At 44.4% G+C, this 20,092-nt stretch overlaps 1 protein-coding gene across 1 annotated transcript; it reads left to right on the top strand.

The window, feature by feature from the left end:
* The first annotated feature begins 668 nt into the window (after nt 1–668).
* Nucleotides 669–19,470, top strand: golgb1 (golgin B1). Its single transcript, XM_080420903.1, has 20 exons — nt 669–757; nt 2,224–2,301; nt 2,869–3,060; nt 3,260–3,373; nt 3,523–3,678; nt 4,146–4,268; nt 4,487–4,600; nt 4,809–5,541; nt 5,700–5,776; nt 6,862–6,928; nt 7,668–12,726; nt 12,866–13,277; nt 13,381–13,614; nt 14,413–15,255; nt 15,412–15,605; nt 15,703–15,862; nt 16,627–16,727; nt 16,865–16,936; nt 17,181–17,271; nt 18,145–19,470. The coding sequence occupies exons 2-20, from the start codon at nt 2,233–2,235 to the stop codon at nt 18,280–18,282; spliced, it is 8,949 nt and encodes a 2,982-aa protein (XP_080277029.1). The 5' UTR covers nt 669–757; nt 2,224–2,232; the 3' UTR covers nt 18,283–19,470.
* The last annotated feature ends 622 nt before the right edge of the window (nt 19,471–20,092 follow it).

The following is a 20,092-nucleotide window of genomic DNA, read 5'->3' as shown; positions in this document are numbered from 1 at the left end:
CATCTGATCTAGACCGGATCCGCAAAATGCAAAGTGAATTGATCCCAGTCTAGCGTGACGCAGCCTCAGCCTGTCCAATCATAACCATGGATACACGACGGTCGTGACAGACGACCGTCATGGATGAACTTCAACCTGGTGTTTGCACTTTCTCCATTTACGACCCGTACATCTACATAAACGTTCAGATTTCAAATATAAAGCGCTTACTTCATGGCCATGGATGTTACAATTATGTACGGGTCCTTTGAAGTACACGTATTTTCTGTATTGTTCAATGAAAAGCATTTCAATCCGATTGGTGGCCATTTTTTCATAGAGTTATAATGCATCAGAGTGCAATACACCTCCCAACCAATGGGGTTGCGTAGTTGAAAGCATATGGCGAAAATACGGAGGGAATGGCCACCAATCGGATTAAAATGCTTTTTATTGAACAATATGGAAAATACAGGTACTTCTGTGGGCTCGTACATAATTGTATTTTTTTTTGCCATGGGGTAAGCACTTTATATTTGAAATCTGAACGTTTATGTAGATGTACGGGCTGTAAATGGAGAAAAAGCAAACACCAGGTTGAAGTTCATCCATGACTGTCACGATACGACAGTCATGTTTCAGGGGTAGTCCAATCACTGCAGGGCAGACTCTGTTTCCGGGATGCTTGGTGGTGATGTGGCTGCTGTATGCACACAGACAACCATCTGAAGCAAAATATTAAAAGGCAGATCCTTGTACTGGACAGGCACTCGTACAGGTTAGTCAAACGTTCTTTCTGTAAAGGTTACGCCATGCCGAGTTGTACTCGAAGGCTTTCATTCAATTCAATGACACAAAAACACAAACAAACAAACAGCAGGTTCGTTTGAAGTGAGCTGTCCTAAGATTGTTGCCGAGTTGTGTAGCTTGTTTAGCCAAGCTACGAAGAGAAGCTAGCCAGGGTTTGGTAGCTCCACTGCCCTACAAAGTCATAATTAACGTTCGTGAATCCTTATGTGAATATATGAATATCCTTATTATCCTTATAGTGGTGTAAAGTAACTTAAGTACATTTACTCAAGTACTGTACTTTTAGGTATTTTTTACTTTGCTGGAGTATTTCCAATTTCAGTACTTTTACTTCTACTCCCATCTCAGAGGCAAATATTGTACTTTTACTGTACATTTATTTGAAAAGTTGCTTTGATTATCATTGCAAAACATTAACCACTTCACATTTTGGCTATTTTCTAAAGATTTGTATACATTTGAAAACTTGTGAAATGGGGCATTCTGCATGAGTACTTTCTACTTTTGGTACTTTAAGTACATTTTGATACGAATACTTTAATACTTTTACTGAGTTTACAAGTAAAAGTCTGTAATTAAAAATGTACTTGAGTAAAATTTACTCAAGCAAATTTTGAATTAGGGACTTTTACTTGTAACAGCTAGAGTATTTCTATATTGCAGTATTGATACTCTTACTTAAATAAAAAATGTGAGTACCTTTTCCACCACTGCAGTCGAGTGTCCGAGATGTTCGGGACAAGTCGTTACTGCTGTCCGGTTTAACTCGACCAGTGGGTTTCGATTCACTGCTAAACTATTTTTGGGGAATTTCAGCAACATAAACAGACCCAATAGAGGCCCTATGTGTTTGTAGGGGCTGCCTGTAACCATTGGCAACCACGTCAGTGGTATAGGTGCCATACAACAAAAGCATACTGTACAGTGAGTGACTTGTTTACAAGATCCATTAACAAGGCACCAATTTTGATCTATTGCTCATAAACCATATCAACACACATCAACCATTGTGTCTTCCTACCATATACAGCACAATTGCACATTACAGGCAGTCATGGCTGTTGGAAGACAGAGAAAACTACAGCCCAAGATTTTGTATTTTGATTTGTTGAAAAGGTTATTCATAAGCGTTTGTAAGTTTGACTATTTTTGGATCTTATCATTGAAAATGTTTGTCTTTTATGCTCGAGTCCCTGGGACCCAAACTAGTGGAATTAGCTGATCTACAAGCTCACAACGTGGGATTTCTTAGATTTTTTTTTTTTTTTTTAATGTATGAAGGTTTTTTGAAAAATATGTTTGAATGTTTTTCAGTTGTTGTTTTTTTGGGAATGTTGTGACACTTGTGGCACACAAATGGGTGTTTGGGAAATATTGATCAAAACCATGCCACTCTGCATTCAGGCCTTACAACTTTGTTTTGATCTCCCACAGTGCATATTTATGTTGAGTCGTCTGGCCACTGTACTCCAGGAGCTCTCTGGAGAAGAGGCCCCAGATGGAGATCCACAGGTGAGAGCCAACATGCAAACATCCTCCATAATGATCAGACACAATCAGACATCTTAATCCCGTCAGTTGCAGATTTGAATGTATTAATTCAAGATGTGATCTAATTGGACGCTTGTGCACCCTAGTCTGGTTCCAAATGCATAATACCTTCAATAATCACAAGTGGATCGATTAACCATTAGGGATAAATGTGTGACTGACCAAAATATGTTTTTATTCTAGTGTTCTTAAAAAAGATAAATCCATCAAATGGAGCCTTTCGACAGCAGTATAGACCTTTTGTCTTTTCTTTAAAAAAAAAAAATCTAATTTGACCTCCAGGAACAATTAATCTATTATTGTTTGTGTGTTATGTTATTCTGACTGAAGTCTTTCTCTTTTCAAGTTGCTATAATTGTGTGTGTGTGTGTGTGTGTGTGTGTGTGTGTGTGTGTGTGTGTGTGTGTGTGTGTGTGTGTGTGTGTGTGTGTGTGTGTGTGTGTGTGTGTGTGTGTGTGTGTGTGTGTGTGTGTGTGTGTGTGTGTGTGTGTGTGTGTGTGTGTGTGTGTGTGTGTGTGTCCTTGGCAGGACGGACTGGTGCCTCAGGTACTTCCTGGGGAGGAGCAGGACCCAGTGGGGACTCCGGTGTCCGAGGAAGCCATGGAGAGACTGGCCCACCTGGAACCGCTGGTGTTCCAGCTGAAAGAGCTCATTAGAGAGAAGGACGGTCAGCTGGCCCAGAAGGATGCTGATCTGGTCAGCAAAGATGCACAGCTCAAGGCAAGTATTTTGTGCATTTTCTACTAGCGTCTCTATTCTGGTACAAACATTCATTTAAAATAGCAGATCTACAAGCGCACAATGTGCCACATTGTGAGCTTGTAGATAGGCTTTTTTGGGCAAATAGTTATGGTGTTGGGTTTAAATGGTAAATTGTTGAGGTTTTCTTTTTTAAGGAGGTTTTGTTGAATGTTCGCAGAATGAAAGAGAAACGGCAGAGACTCGCTTCACCAAACTGAAACTGCAGGCCAAAGCCAAGATGGCTTCTCTCACCAAACAGATATCTGAGTTGAAAGGACAAGAAGGAACAACTGTAAGTTATTCCACTGAGCAATAAAAGACCCAAGTCTCACATGTTTACCGCAAACTGATGGGTCCAAACCTCTTCTATGTACAGCCTTGTGTTTGTGCTGTAGATATCAAGTTTTCTTGTGTGTTCTACATCTGTCCTCTTTCCATCAGAGTCCAGACAGCTCTTTTACAGGATCTGGTGGCGCTGCAGAGGAGGAGCTGAAAAACAGGTTGTTAGAGGTGGAGGCCAACAGCAGGGCTCTTCAGGAACTCCTCAACACCACCCAGCAGCTCCTTCAAGAAAAAGAAACGGCTCATGATGAGCAGGTAATCATAATCATGAGTCATGACACCTCCATATGTTTTCAAAGGATTTAACCCTTTAAGACCTGGGACGCATCTGTGTCATTTTTAGACTTGAGCTAAAAAGCATTATTTTACATTTTAGCTATTAAAAAATAGCAGATCTACAAGCTCATAGCGCGGCACCGAGCGAAGATTTGTGCAAATCTTTGAATATATAAATTTTTAAAGCGAACATTTGTAACTCAAGTCTTTGCTTCTGGGGGTCCCTGGAACAAAATATTTTGAGATGGGGGTCCGCGGCCAAATGCATATACATTTTGGGGTCCTTGACATTAAAATGTTTGAAAACCACTGACATAGCAACATAGTTTTTTTCAAAAAACTGTTGGGATTTAGAAGACATTATGTAGAATCGGAACCTCAGGTCTTAATGGGTTAAGTGTTTTCAAAGGTTCTGACTGACAGAGGTGTTGTGGTTGTGCCCTTAGCTGCGAGTGCTGCAGACTGTCGTGTTTGAGAAGGACGTGCGTTTCCAGGAGCAGGTCCAGAAACATGAGGACGAACTACTGAGGGTCACCATGCAATCTCACAGTGACACTGAGCTCCAGCAGGTGCCACATTCAGTAACATTTGAAGCTGATCAATATTATTGTTGTCCCATTAAATTTTGTGATTGATTTAAGAGTCAGTTCATTAACGCATAAAGAAGTTAGAATTCAATGATGTGCTGCTCAAGTGAAAATGGCAAAACCGTCACTACACAATTCCATGCATGTTCACTATTCATCATCATATGTCATCGTATTCAGACTCTTGTTCGTTTCAACAGGCCCTGCAAACATCCCAGCGGCGGTGTGAGGAACTAGAGGAAGCCATTCGCTCGCGGTCTCAAGTTCTCGAAATGCTTCAGCAGGAGCTCAACAGTGCTGATCAACAAAAGCAGGTGCAGCTCCCATCCGACCGGATGCCATGTTGACAATTAAATTGTTGAATTTGACACTAGCCGACTGTAATCAATACAGGGCTGATAAAAGTAATACAACTCCGACAGGCGTGCTCCCACTTCTCAATCTAGATGGCCTTAAGCATTGTTTGGCTCAACCACCCATCTCACACCCACTTATGCCCACATTTCTTTGCTCTCTCTCTAGATCCTAACTGCTCAGTTCCGCCAGATGGAGCAGGAGCTGGCTGAGGCTGCCAGGCAGAGGGAGGAGGACCAGCAGAAGTGGGCCCAACAGGCCACACGCACCGAAGCAGAGCTAGAAACGCTCAGAGCCGAAAATGAATCCTTAGACAGAGAGAAAACAGAGGTGGCCGAGCAGTTGAGAGATATGACCAGCACAAGAGAGGCAGAGCAGGCAGCGTTCATCGCTAGAGGTGAGGCTTTTGAGAAAGAAATGATGGAAGAAGTTGCCAGATTGGAGAGTGAGCTTGATTCAGTAAAAGAGGCAGAGTTTGCAGCTGTCCAAGCAAGCCGCGACGCGACAGAGAGAGACGGGATGGAAATCGCTCGGCTTGAAACAGAGCTCGCTTCTGTGAATGAGAAGTTAGAGCTGGCGGCCGCCCATGCCATCCAGGAGAACACGGAGCGGGAGATAGTGGAAATTGATACGCTGCAGAACGAGATCGCTTCTCTTAGAGAAGAACAGGGAAAGAGCCAGAAGAGGGACGAAACCTTAGCTGAAGTATGGAGACGTCTCCATGCCTTGGCTTTGGAGGACGTTCATGAATCGGAGGAAGAAAGCCCAGTCCCAACCGATCTCTCCCCTTTCCTGGGAACTCTGCAGTCCCTGGAGGCCCAACTGATGAGGCTGAGGGAAGAGCGGGATAAATATGAGGAGCGCTGTGCCCATGTCACTCATAGCATGGAGGTCGTTCAGGGTAAGAGAATCATCCACACACCTGGATTTTTGATGTCTGCTAGTCCTCCTAGATTTTAACGGATAACAAATTCAAAGCATTTACTGTAGTATGTCGAGTCCCCTTAAGCCGTATGCCAACGTGATGTGTCGAAGTTGAATGAGCTTTTATTTTTTCAGAGCAACTAGATAGAAGTACATCGGAATGTGAGGAGGCCGTTGCCAAGATACAACACCTGGAGCAGCAAATTGGAACGGTTAGTAGTAAGCAAGCAATTAAACATGTAGTACATTGTGTGGGTAATCATTAGTCATGTGCACTTTGTTTTATTTTCTTGAGAGGTACACTTTACTGGTTCTCAAAGTTTTTCATGTTAAGGACCCCCAATTAATATGATTTGGCTGCGGACGACCATCTGAAAATAGTTTTTTTAAATGTACAATCTCAGAAATAGCTGATATGTATAGGGTTAAAGTGGGTAAACTGATTTTGATGCTATATTAACTAATATTGCTGGGGACCCCTTGGAACCCCCCCCCCCCCCCCCCCCCAAGGGCCCCTGGGGGTCCTGGGACCCCACTTTAAGAACCACTGCTTAGTGAAATGGCAGTCTTTGTCATCTCTGCAAAACTAAACTGAAATCCCTAACTTCTCTATAATGAGTTTCTGAAATCCTTTGTCTATATTAGCGTGATTAAGATAAATGTGGGAGTTACTGGAAATGAAAGCATTAAATAGGGCGATAATGTTTCGGCTGCCATTGCCGTGGGCTCAGTGTAAAATGATGAACAGTGTTTATTAATAGTCCCTCTCTGACTATAAAGTCATACCATCGGACAACTCAAAACATTCCTAAATTGCCCTCATGTGTCCTTTATACACTGTTACACCATATTCCCTCCTGGGGTGAAAGAGACGCAGTTTGTTCAGACAGTCAATTCGGCTATTTGAGCACACCCACAACACTTCGACCTGGATCAGTTTTGTCTGCTTTGTTGTCTGTCAGGAGACAGACGGAAGGACAGAGACAGTGCTTTGGGTCACTGCTGATGCTGTGTGACCTCTCCACCGATAAAGGAAAATGCGGTTTTAGTAAAACGTTAATCCCTGTTAGGACTGTAGCCTCAGATGATCTAGTAGGCAGCACTGTGCACCTGACTGTATGGTGCTGGGACACACTGTGGTCTTGCATTGTAACAGCAGACATTGTAAAACGGCCATCCTATCATCAATTCTGTCCACCCTATTCAAGGAAGTTTCAGTGTGAGGAATGATGAATCATAGTGTCAACAGTTTCTGTGTTCAAAAGTAGCTCATATTTGGATCTCTTTTTTTCCCTAGTTGTCTGAACCTCTGGGACAGGATGTGATTGAACCAGCAGTGCCGGAAACATCTGATGCTGCAAAAGGTAAGAAATATGACTTCAAGGGAGACTGTACCCCGAAAGAGAATGAATACATGCAAGTTATTTGATCTTAGTTTAGTGAATATATACTCTTCCCCAATTCTGGGAGCAAGACAGAAAATACTTTTGATTTTCGTGTCATTAAGCAGCACTTTTGGAGTTGGTCCAGGGAATGGAGAAATTGTTTGCTCACAGAATGTTTGTTCAAGTCTTTGCACGCAAGTGCACTTTACTTGATTAGTAGTGCTAACATCCTGCATACTATTACAGTGTCCGCAATGTCATCATTCTCCTACCAATAATTGAATTTATGGCACAGCAGACTAAAATGTATACATAAACATAATCATGTACATACTGACTATAATATAATATTTACGTTTTTTTAAATTAAGCTTTGAAGCATTTATCTCCCTCCAAATTATAAATGTGGAATTTGATCTGTGTTGCATCCTGCCAGCAGCGCACGCCCTCTATTAATGTGTTTGTTCTGCCTTAGAAGACATTATTTTGCCAAGGCCAGTCAGACTAAAAGGCATGAAGACTATAATACACAACATAATAGGTGGCTGTGATCATGTTACTGCCAAATCCAGTCCATTTACCTGTTGTTACTAAACTTGAAAGACTGGTTTATTGAAAAGTGCTAATTCTCATTTGTCACAACAAACACTAATTACTGTGTCGATAACATGAAAGAAGCATTTAATTTGTTTTCTTTGTATTTTGTTGACTTCCTCAGCACAAATCTTGGCTTTGGAGCAGCGGTTGATGGAGAAGGATAATGAGCTGGCTACCTTGAAAGAATGCCTCTTGCTGGCTAAAGAGCAAAGCTCTGAGGGTGCAACAGAAGACATTTGTGATCAGACTCCAGAACAGGATCCTGATGCCATCAGGGCCTCCAGTGACAGTCCACTAGCCTTGCCTGACCTCGTGGAGGACACCCCAGAAGAGGAGACGACCCTGGTGGCGGAGGACACGTCCGTTTGTGCTGATAACGAGAGCAGCCCAGAGCTTATTGGACGCCAGTCCGAGTCACCGGGAGAATCTAAAGGGGCCTCCTCAGATGAGATGGTCACCAGCAGTGACTCAGAAGTGGCCCACAGTAGCTGGACCCTGCTGGAAGCAGTGAACCAAGAAGGTAGCCAGGAGTGGCCCTCCATAATTCAAGACTTTGGCCAGCTACAGCTACAGTCGTGGGAAGAGACCAGCATGGAGCAGGAAACGTCCACCGTTCAAGTGGCATCTTCCTCTGTTGTCATCCGAGAAACTGTGCATGTTCAGCTGACTCAGCAGGGTGCCACCACCACTGACTCCAACTTCCCCCCAGGCCAAGTCTTTGCCCAGGCATTAGCAGACGAACTCCAGAAGAGGTACAGTGAGCTTCTGGCTGAACTCCAGAGGCTGAGAGAGACATCGGCTGAGTCACAAGAGAGAATTCATAGCCTTGAAGAAGAAAAGCAGCTGCTGGTAGCTGTCAAAGAAGAGATGGAATCAATGGTCCAGAACTTTAAGGAGGAGCTCAGTGAAGCCAGAGACGAGATGCATAAACTCTCCCAACAGTGTACCTCTGTAGAGGAGAAACATGTTGTTGAAATACACCTTTTAGAAGAGCAGTTAAACATCTTGAATGCTGAAAGTGAAACCAAGGAGCAGAGGATCAAGGCAATGCAGACTGACCTAGACGCCGTCCAGCAAGCCCTTTCTGAACAGGAGGGCCACGCTAGGATGCTGAGTGCACAGCTGGAGGACAGGGAGTTGCTCTCCTCTGAACTGGAGCGTAAGCTCCAAGATATGGAGAATAGCCTGCTGGAATACTCCCAGACGACAGACCTGAACAACACTTCTTTGTCAGAGAAGGACTCTGAGATCAGTGAGCTGCAGCTTTGTGTGATGCAGAAAGATCAAGAGATGATGGAGTTGAATGATGGCATGTCTGCCAAGCTTCTCCAAGCAGGAGAGGAGAAGTTTATGATTAGCAGTGAGGTCAAGAAGCTGAAGGAGCAAATATCGGAACTAGAGAATGTCAGATCAGGGCAACAGGAAGTGAAGGACGAGGGCTTAGTAGATGTATATGATGAGCTTGCTACTTTGAGAAAGGACAAGGAGGAACTTACAACCCAGCTTGCAAACTTGAAGAAGAAATGTCAGGCAGCACTTGTCCAACGCAAAGAACTCATGAAGAAAGTGGCTGATTTTGAGGAGGAGGCCAAGAAATGGAAAGGGCAAGATGGCAAAGCAACAGTGGAGACTCCCGTGAATATACCTGAGGTAGAAAAACCGAGAGCAAAGGAAATTCAGGAAATGGAAACTGTTCTCGAGGAAGTAAGGCAAACTTTGAGGTCCAAAGAAGAAGCAGTCAGGAGTCTTGAGCAGAGAATCGGCGAACAGGACCAGATTCTGTCTGAAACCCTTGTTCAGAACAAAAAGCTAAGTGAAGAAGCTCAGCAGACTGACAATACAGAAATGACTGAGTTACAATCCCACGTGGCCTCTCTAGAGGCAGAGTGTGAAACACTACAGAAAAAACTCCTCGAAGCCCAGCAAGCTCGCAAGGAAACCATTCGCAAAGCCAAAGAGAAAGACAGGCACCACCGGGAACAGCTAAAACAGCAGAAGGAAGAATACAATGAGCTTTTGGAACGTTTTGAGAAGCAGGATGGTGAGCGGGAATTTCTTGTAACTAAACTGAGAGAACTAGAGGAACAGCAGGCACAGAGAGATGTAATCACAGAGAAAGAGGTTTTACCTCATCAAGAGACAGTGGCTCTCACTGAAACACAAGAGAAGCCAGCAGCAGGTGACTGGGTCCAAGAGGACTGGGTGGATTTCAGTGAAAGCGATTCAGCACATCAGCAGTGTGATAAATCCACTGGGCCTCCCGTGGAGCAGCCCCTAGGCCCCTCTGCAGAAAAAGATGTGTGTCTGCAAACTCTCACAGAGGAGGATCAGGCTGTGCAGATGACGTGCAAACAGCTGGAGGTCCAGTTGCAGCAGACCGAGGCCAGTCTCTCACTGAAGGAAACTGAGCTTATCAACTTGGGCAAGGAGTTGGATTCCCAGAAAGCAAAGGAACAGCAGATTGACGTTCTTTTGGAGGAGATGGACTCTCTAAGGGAGAAGTGTCGCCAGGCAGAGTCTTATACAGAAACCTTGAAAATGGAGGTGGAGGCTGCAGCTGGGGCAATGTCTGCAGAGGCCTCTGTTGTAAGTCTGCAGGCTGAAATGGAGGAATTCAAACAGTTCCTCGACAACAAGAACAGAGAGATAATTGAGCTAAGTCAGCAGCTCAGTGAGCAGAACACACTCCTTCGTTCCATGCAGGACACAGTGTCTGAGAAGGACCAACTAATAGCTTCCCTACAGGAAGGTCTGATGGCTGAGCAGGAAAAGGTGCAGAGACTCGAGGCTGTGGTTCCTCTGAAACAAAAGGGAGAAAAGGACAACGAGGCCAAGATCCAGCAGCTTCAGCGGAAACTTCAGGCCGCTCTGATATCCCGCAAAGAGGCCCTCAAAGAAAGCAAGGCCCAGAAAGAGGCACTGGCCTCTACGGAGAAACTCATAGCTGAGCTGCAGCAGAATGTGAATCTTAAGGAGTGTGAGCTAGAAAAGTTAAGGGTAGAGAGAGTTAGGTTGATTGAGGAGGTTGATCGTACCTTACTTGAGAACCAAAGCCTAGGGTCGTCCTGTGAAAGCCTCAAGTTGGCAATGGAAGGTATAATAACGGAGAAAGATACTTGTAAGAGAGAAGCTGAGTTTGCCAAGGAAGAAGCTGCCAGGAACGGCAGAGAATATGAGGATAAGGTTCAAGGTATGAAGGATGAGTATGAGACTCTGCTCAAGTCCTATGAAAATGTGAGCGACGAAGCAGAGCGCGTGAGACGCGTCCTTGAAGCCGCCAGACAGGAGAGAAAGGAGCTTGCCGCCAGAGTGAGGGCTCATGAGGTGGCTAGGCAGGAAGCACAACAGCAGGCAGAGGAGGCGCAGAAAGAAGTGGATTCTATTAAAGATAAAATGAGAAAGTTCGCTAAAACGAAACAACAGAAAATATTGGAGTTGGAGGAGGAGAATGAGAGGCTTAGGGAAGTGGAGGAAAAGAAGACAGTCAGAAGAGACGACAGGGCACTGAAAGCTGAGCTGGAAAGACTTCAGGAAGAGCTGGGAAATTTGAATGCTGATTTGGATTCTATAAAAGCTGAAAGGGACTGTTTACAGCAACAGGTTGCCGAGTTGAAGGAAGAACTTGCCCAAGAGGTAGAAAAAAGGAGTCAAATTTCACCTACATCCTCAAGCTCTGAAGTTGTTGTTGTTGTTGCCCAGCAAACATGCAGTGTCATGGCTGAAATTTCCCAAGATGAACATGAGAGTAATTCTGAAGAACAGCCTGAGGCTATAGAGCAAGCACCATCTGAGGAAGTAGTTTCACTATCTGCACCCGAAACACAGTTACAGTCTACTGAGGAGAGGTCAATGGAAACAAATAAAGGTAACCAGATTGTTTTGGAGGGTAAAATCAGGGAGATGGAGGCAGAACTTGGTGCAGAGAGAGAGCTTAGGCAAGAACAGGAGGCCACACTCAGGGCTGAGCTGGGCTCACTACAAAAGCAACTCCAGGAGTGTAAAGAGACGGAGCAGAGCCTTGTGAACTCTCTACAACAGTGCCTCCAAGAGAGCAAAGACAAAGAACAGAGCTTCATGGAGGAAATGTCTAAACGGGAAGCCCATTTTAAAGAGCTCCGCAGTAGCCTTGAGGGTGAGAAAGATGACCTGGAAGAGCGTCTCATGAACCAATTGGCCCAGCTCAATGGCAGCATCGCTGGCTACCAGCAAGAGTCAACAGACAGCCGAGAGCGCATGGCTGAGCTCCAAAGGGAAGTGGAGGGGTTGGAGACAGAGCGTGCTGAGCTGGAGGCCGAGATGCTGAGTGAAAAGGACAGAGCATCCCGACTAGAAGAGGACAAGAGGCAGGCACAGAGAGAGAGGGACGAGGCAGAAGCACAGTCTGGCAAGCAAAGAGAGTTGGAGCAACAGCTCAAGTCGGCTCAGAGGGTCAAAGAGGGCAGCCAGAGCCGAACACGTCAGCTGGAGGAACTTCTGAGGGAAAAGCAACTGGAAGTACGTCAGATGCAAAGGGACTGTATCAAATACCAGGAGAGGATCAGTGAACTGGGCAGGGAAGCCAAGGCACTGCAGCTAGCCCATGACGAGCTCCACCGAGAGCTGGATGTTTCCCATGCAGAAACCTCTAAGACCCTGGAGGAAATGAAGAGGACTGAATCTGACCTGGTGGGCTGCAAATCCCAGCTGGAGGATGCCCAAAAACAAGCCAGCCGGGCCCTATCGGAGAAGACTGCTTCTGAACAGGCGGCGCTGCAAAGGGAGGCGTCCATAAAAGCTGAGGCGGAGCAGACCTTGGATTCTGTAAGATTCAGGCTGGGAGCTGAGCTCAAGCAGGTGGAACTGAGGTTGGAGGATGCTTACAGAGAGAGGGAAAAAGAAGAGGAGGCCACGTTGGAGGCCAGGAACCTGGCAGCGAGCGCTGAGAAACAGACCCAGGAGATGCAGGCTCGACTAGATGAATCCCTGGCTAGACTGGCCGCCTTTTCACGCTGCATGTCCTCACTGCAGGATGACCGGGACCGGGTATTGGATGAAACCCGGCAGTGGGAGACCCGCTTTAACAGCACTCTTCAGGGGAAGGAGTCTGAAGTACGTGAGGCTGAGACACGAGTCAAGGAGCTGGCTGAACAGCTGCAGAAAGAAACTACCCAGAGGGAGGAACTACAGCTTTCAGTGGACAGGTAAGGATTCTCTGTTTTATGAATTGATGAATTGCCTTGTGTGTGCGTGTGCGTGTGCGTGTGTTCTAACATATTTCAAATGTTGACATTGATTGACATCTTTTCAAATGTTGACATTGATTGACATCTTTCATTATAGACTGCAGAAAGTAGACAAAGATTGGGTGCTTAGAATGGAAGAGGAGGACAAGAAATTAAGAGAAACTATGGCTGTGCTGGAGGAGAAGAAGGGGAAGCTTGAGCAAGCTATGGTCCAAATACAGAGCACACAGGCTGAAGCCAGCACCCTGGAAAGTGAGGTGGAGGGGCTCCGTAACAGGGTCCGGGCTCTGGAGGAGGCTGTTGGGAGGCTTCAGGGTGAAGCTGACCAGGCCAGGACAGAGCTGAGGGAGAGGGAAGCCGAGGAGAGGAGGCTGTGTCTAACTGTGGAGCAGCTGGAGACAGACCTACGTTCATCCAAGGCCCTGACAGAGAGCCTGCAGACGGAGCTGAGTGAGAAGGAGAGGAGAGAGGTGGAGTTGCTTGGGGAGAAGGAGCAGGCTGTCACTCAGGTACTTTTATTTGCAATATGTACAATGTTATTTTTGCAATGCTATTGCTGCAGCAACTGTTCGTCACAGTTTGTTCCTCACAGTTTGCGTTTGATTCCCTCAGGCTGCAGAAGAGGCTAGAAGAGAGGCTGACAGCAGGGCACAGGAAGCAGAAACAGAGTTGGAGCAGAGACGAGAGGAACTGCGAGATCTGGAAGCTAAACTACAGAAGGCGAAGGAGGACGGCAACCACAGTAAAGCCAGACTGGACTCCTTTACAAAGGCCATGGGCTCTTTGCAGGATGATAGAGACCGTGTTCTCAACATGTACAAACAGCTGGAAGAGAAACACCTGCAGGTAAAATATGGATAATAAAAATGTTACACTACATACACTACAGTATGTCTGATTCTGATAAGCCGAAGGATGTTCTAAATTAATTAAGTGTATTGTATTAACCGTAATTTAAGCTAACATTAGCTACAAGCCATCCTTAAAAACATGGATTTATATACTATACCTTTCTGCCATTCAGGAGAACACCTAAATGTAACGTAAATGTATGTGCAGTACAACTGTATGTGTTGATATTGTGGTAAAAGCCTAAAGTATGTCTATACAGTCACCTGACTGTCTCAGTTGGCTCTAGGTCATTACTACGGCTTGTAAGTAAGGCCATGTTTATTCCATGAATATAGGGCAAAGCAGTGGCGCCCATTTCGTGGTGCCACAGATAGAAAACCCATAAATATTTCCCATAGAGATTTCCAAAAATATTTATATAAATTATTTTAATTATTTTAACCAAGCCATCCAGGCTCCTGGTGAATCATAACCATAAAATATTTGATTCTCAAAGAATCAAATGTTTTATGGTCATGATTCACCAGTAATTTATATAAACATTTTCGGACATCTCTATGGGAAAAATTAATGGATTTTCTGTCTGTGACACCACAAAATGTCCGCCACTGTTATGTCCTATAGTGGTTGACAAATATCTTAATAGTTGGTAAGTGAGCACAGTATAGTATAAGTGGGATAATCAAAATATAATGCACTCTACGGAGGCAAACTGCAGAGGTAATTAGCCTCCGCATTGCTGAATTTCTTTAGGGTCGACAATGTTGTCAACTCAGTCTTTTGCACTCTCAGGTAATGATGGAGAAGGACGCTCTGATCCAGGAGGCCGCAGGGGAGAACAACAGCCTGAAGGAGGAGCTGCGCTCACTGCTCGTCCAGAGAGATGACCTGTACGCCGAAAAGGCCAAGCTGGCGGCCCAGCTTCACGGCTACCGCGAAGAACTCAACCAAGTCCTCAGCATGAAGGAGTCGCAGCACAGGAAGCTCCTGGCTGCACAGCGAGAGCGCATCGCCTCCCTGGAGAGTGAGCGTGATGCCCTGGAGACTCACGTAAAGAACCTCAGCGGAGACAGGGAGGTCGAGGCAGTGGCTGTACTAGGCAGGGTGGAGCGGGAGACCCTCAGTCAAACCAGTGACAGCGTCAGGGTCCAGCAGACGAGAGACGCCCCCGGGGCAGAGGTTGAGAAGCTGAGGGAGCAGCTACAGGCTGCCAGGGAGCAGGCGGAGGCCCTGGAGTACAACGTGCAGCACCAGAGGGCGGAGCAGGCCTCCAAGGCCAAAGAACTTGCTGAGTTGCGCTGGGAGGGAGGCGTGATGCGGACAGAGTCGGAGAGTGCCCAGGAGAGGGTGGCAGAGTTGGCTCGAGACCTGATGGTTATAGAGCAGAAGCTGGTAGAGGAGAAGGAAGTGACGGCTGAACTGAGGGCAGAGAACCAGTCGTTTGGGAAGGCCATGGCCTCCCTTCAGGACAGCAGAGACCATGCGCTAAATAAGGCCCAGGAACTGAGCCTTCGGCTGGATATGATGAGCAAGGCAGTGGCCCTACCAGCACTTAGCAGCCCGGGAGGCTCCACCGGAGAAGTGTGGGGCCTGAAGAACGCACTACAAGCCCTGCAGAATGATAGGGAGAGACTGGTAAGAGACGTGTTCTGAACTTTAAATGCCTGCTTTAGGTAGTCAAATTCACTACATTCATAGCAACTCTACTGATACAGTTCATGTCGACATAGCTGTTTACATTAATTTGAACGTTTTTTGGGGGGCATTTTCTCTGTGTGTTTTAACTTGCAGCTGGAACAACTACAGCAACAAACCTCTGAGCTCCAGAGGAAGAAGTTAGAGCTGGCTCGACTGGGAGCGGGAGAACTGATTAAAGTCAGCCAGGAGTTATTTGAGGAGAGGACAAATGCTGAGGAAACACTGAGCATCATAAAGCAACTGGAGGACATGGTGGAGATGGGCAAGCAGGACATCGAAACACTCCAGTGAGAAACAATGCTATCATTATGTCGCTGATCACTTTAACAAAGCAGCATGTCAAGGGAAATGTTTGACGTGGGATACTGTGTGTTCTCATTGCAGGCTGGAGCGTATTGACTGGATGGCTCAGGCAGAACAGCTGAAGCAACAGACCCTTGCCACCCTCTCAGAGCGTGACCAACAGCTACGCCAGCTTACTGCCATGCTGGAGGAAGCTCAGGCTCCTAAGCCCAAACTCCTACAGGAGCACTACCAGAGACAGGTAAGCATCAAAACAATTGTCCATGACTGTGAGTACATGCATAAAAACACCTATTTTTGGGCGGTGAAACCGCCCCTATATGTGAGGTTTGGATATTTGCACACCAAATCCTGCGCTGTGATTGGCCATAAATGTACCCCCCTAACCCTGCACCGTGATTGGCCAATCACAGTCTATTCAGGACTGTGATTGGCTAGGGAAACATGACACATGTGCATAGCCCTATAAATAGGACCATAACTTAAAAAAAACTTGAGTCTTGAGTAAGGATGTTGCCATTCAGAGGCCTGTTTCAGAGTGGTGTTTATGACTGTATAGCGCAGCCTGCTTATTTGCCATCGTTTCATTGTGGATGGTAATGTTGTAATCAAAACCTACAGTTAATGTTGGTTTTAACAGCACACTGGTGTTAAGTAGCCTATGACGGCAGCAGGAGCATCCCCCATTCTCTTCTATTTCACTGTGATTATTATGTGCACCAGAGAGCTGTCATTCTATTGGTAAACACAATGAACACGTCGTAGGAGTTGTCATGCTAGGGCAGCTAGGCAATAAAATAAAATAAAAAATCTTACATGCTAGACCTTTTTGTCGTGATGTTGTGTGCCACATCGCTGGTCACAATACAAGAGGTAAAGACGCACACTTGTCGTTCCCAACCTTCATATTCAGGCCGAACACAGGAAACTTGACGGTGTTGGCAAAATCGGGTTGAAATTGGGATGAATTTGTGGAGCCTGATTCCTGTTATAATTTTCCTCCAGGGGACAGAGGAAGTGGACAGCGCTCCTGGGGCCCCACAGGAGCGCAGTAGCTCCCTAGAGGACCATACCTACATAGCTGAGGTGAAAGAGCTGCAGAGGAGGTAATTGATCATTAAGGAGGATGTACTAGGTAGTAGTTAGCAGTATGAGTATGAGTACTACCATGTAGTCACATTTGACTTAACATTTGCATGTGCTCTCTTAGAAACAAAGTAAACGTTAAACTTTCCCCTGTCAGGCTGGATGAGGAGATGCAACAGAGGATGTTAATCGAGGAGCAACTGATGGCCTCACAGGATCTTCTAAAGCGGTATGAGGCCATCATTTTACGTTAGATAAACCCAGTGTTCTCTCTTCTGCAACTTATGCCCCCCATATCCTGTGTTGCTCTCAGATTTTTCTGTTGGACATATTCACACAGCAGCCATTTTGCTTTTACTTCATACTGGGGCACCCCAAGAGTAAAACAGCCACTGTGTGAATATAGTCAATTATCTGTCTAAACACACATGTATAATAGGACATTTATGACTGTGTCTGTTTGATGTCATCAGTTATACCCAAGGTGAATGGCAAGCTGCACATGAAGGACAGCACTCAGAAACAGCTGTCCTCATAGAACCACCAGAGGGAGTGGTCACTCGAGTAAGGATCAGTCATTTTTTTAATATCTCTGTGATGTCACTTTTAGTACAGGGGTTCTCAAAGTTTTGGTGACGGAGGGCCAATTTGAGGAGCCTACATTGGAGGGAATAAAAAGCCAAAAATAAAAAGCTGTTTGACAAACATGTCTCGTGTCTCTCTTTTGAGAACCTCTGATTTAAAGGGAAAGTACTAGAGGTGTAACGATATAGTAACTGCATCGGAAAATCGTTTTGAATTTTCAACGATCTACTATATCGATATGCAAACAGCAAAATATCGTATCGTTTGACTTTGTATCGTATCGAATCGTTTTGCAATGCAAATAATCGTATCGAATCGTTTTGCAATGCAAAAAATCAATATTTATTGTACTTTTAAGTACTTTTAAGAAGAAAAAAGAGAAAGAGGGGTTTATATCCAGTATCCAGGTATTTATTTTTCTCACAGAATTTTTGGGTAAATAAATAGTTACTATATCGATTTTAAATCATTGAATCGAATCGTATCGTTCCAGATGAACCTGTCCTGTATTGTTCATGTATCGTATCGACTAAATCACTGAATCGAAACGTATCGTATTGTTCTAAATTAACCTGTATCATTCATGTATCGTATCGACGACCAAGTATCGTGATACGTATCGAATCGTTGTTAAAACGTATCGTTACACCCCTAGAAAGTACAGTATAAATTAAAATAGTCATTTCTTATTTCTTTCTAATAAAATATTTATTTTCACATGGTTATACGAGCCGCACTAAAATGTTTTTTTTTATTGGTCTATGGTCCACACATTGAGAACCCCTGCTCTAGTGATAACGGTGTATGTTTTAAATATTCCCTGTAACATCACCCTCACTTGTCCTTTCGCAGAGTCGGAGAGGTGGCCCAGGACTGGTGCGGATGCTCCGTGTGGCCTTTTGTTCCCGCCAACGCACTCCTCTCCTTTTCTCCCTATACCTGCTCACTGTGCACGTCCTACTGCTGCTGTGCCTGGGAGGTTACCTATGAGACCACACACACACACACACACACACACACACACACACACACACGCGCTCACACTCACACACTCAAAGAGAGAACATGAAAATGACATAGACTAAACCCAAGCCATCACCATATCATACGTTACATAGTAAACATAGTAACAAAAGGGATGACATTCTAAACACAAGTGATGCACTTTTTTATACACTACAGGAAATGTGTCCTAAACTTTTAACCAAAGTATGTAGATTTGCAGAGATAGCTGAGAGCAGTTGTCAATAATTTCTTAGTATACTGTACAAGGTGCAGTTATGAGCCTGAAAAGATGTTTGTTTTATGCTATAAAAGGATATAGCTTTAATGTGTTGGATAATGTTTAGATTTACAATCTGGTCTTGTGTTTTGGCCAACAGCGTTTTCCATGTGCCATTGCATTCGGATGGAAAGGGGTCAATTAATATACTTAGATGGCTTGAGGTTTAGGATGTGGTTGAAATTGCACCCATCTTTATCTCTTTTACTCGTGTGTAATGCACAACACTTGAGCACAGTGCAATTTTCCTTTTTAGACTAATAACATTCCGACCATAATTTATTTTCTTTTACTTTCCTTTGCATATAGTTCAAAAAGATTACTGTTGACATGATGATGGGCTCATAAAGAGTGTGAGGTTCTACAGCTGTTTTACAGTTTGTATTTCTGTATGTATGTGGACTTAAGCCTCATTTATACATTGTTGTATGACCGTGTTGCTCATTGAAAATAACTGATTTTCAACGTAGAAATGTGATACATACACACTAGTATAAATTAGGCTTTAATGGGGTTCATTTTCTCTATCCAGTCAGGTTTCTTATCCATGCTTTTGTTGCACACATTTAGGTTGGTTGATTTTATTATGGTTCACTTGTTCCAGTAGGTGGAATTTTACCAGTGTGGATCCATTCCAGTTCCTTAGAGAAAACAAGAAACTTTTTCTTGTCATTTTGTCCTTCGTGTGTTGATTCTTCAGCCTAATTTATTACCCAAAGTTAAAATGGTTAAATGTCTTCTGTCAGACCATCCTCTGTGTTATCTTTAATGACTCACTTTGTTTAATGACATTATTCTTAAACACATTATCTTGTAATTTGGCTTCACTGAAGTAAAGTTTAATGTAAAATACCTTGTATAAGGGCTGTATAAAAATAAAGTAATGACGTTTGCAATGGTGTAGAATTGCCTGGCTTTTTAAAAAGGTTTCTATTAACTTTGTGTTTCCATTGGTAGACACTAGACAGGCAGATAACAGCCTAGTTGGTGGATGTGAAACTTAAGTTCATCCAATAAATCAATGGGCAGGCAAGGGGAGGGGGGTGAGACAAAATAAATCATCAAAAAATAGTATGACTGAAGTGGTCATATTCTACTGACTGACGCCTAGCTGTTAAAGAGAATCATAAACGCTAGTTGATGATTACTAATAACTCATCTCGTGGTAAGATGTGATTTGTCAGCCTGCCCTCAAGTGTTCAACGTGTAGTATTACATTGTTCACTATAACTAGTCTACTATGCACCACGTACATGACAGTCATGGATGAACTTCAACCTGATGTTTGCACTTTCTCCATTGTACATCAACATAAACGTTCACATTTCAAATATAAAGTGCTTACCCCATGGCCACGGATGTTACAATCAGAAGTAACACAGAATGCCCTTAGAAGTACCCGTATCTTCCGTATTGTTCAATAAAAAGCATTTTAATCCGATTGGTGGCCATTTTCTCCGTATTTCCTCCATATGCTTTCAACTACGCGACCCTATCGGTTGGTATTTGTACTGCACG

Source organism: Gymnoscopelus braueri (assembly GCF_963280865.1).
Source record: "Gymnoscopelus braueri genome assembly, chromosome: 23".
Classification (NCBI taxonomy): Eukaryota; Metazoa; Chordata; class Actinopteri; order Myctophiformes; family Myctophidae; genus Gymnoscopelus; species Gymnoscopelus braueri.
The sequence above is the reverse complement of the archived record's forward strand: the minus strand, read 5'-3'. Positions and strand labels throughout refer to the sequence as shown.

What these genes read in the sequence shown, in the direction of transcription:
- golgb1 (XM_080420903.1), top strand. Translation starts at nt 2,233, where the DNA reads ATGTTGAGTCGTCTGGCCACTGTACTCCAGGAGCTCTCTGGAGAAGAG. An exon ending in GTGACACTGAGCTCCAGCAG is followed by an intron (nt 4,269 to 4,486) that starts GTGCCACATTCA and finishes TCGTTTCAACAG; the next exon opens with GCCCTGCAAACATCCCAGCG. An exon ending in TCACAGGATCTTCTAAAGCG is followed by an intron (nt 16,937 to 17,180) that starts GTATGAGGCCAT and finishes TGATGTCATCAG; the next exon opens with TTATACCCAAGGTGAATGGC.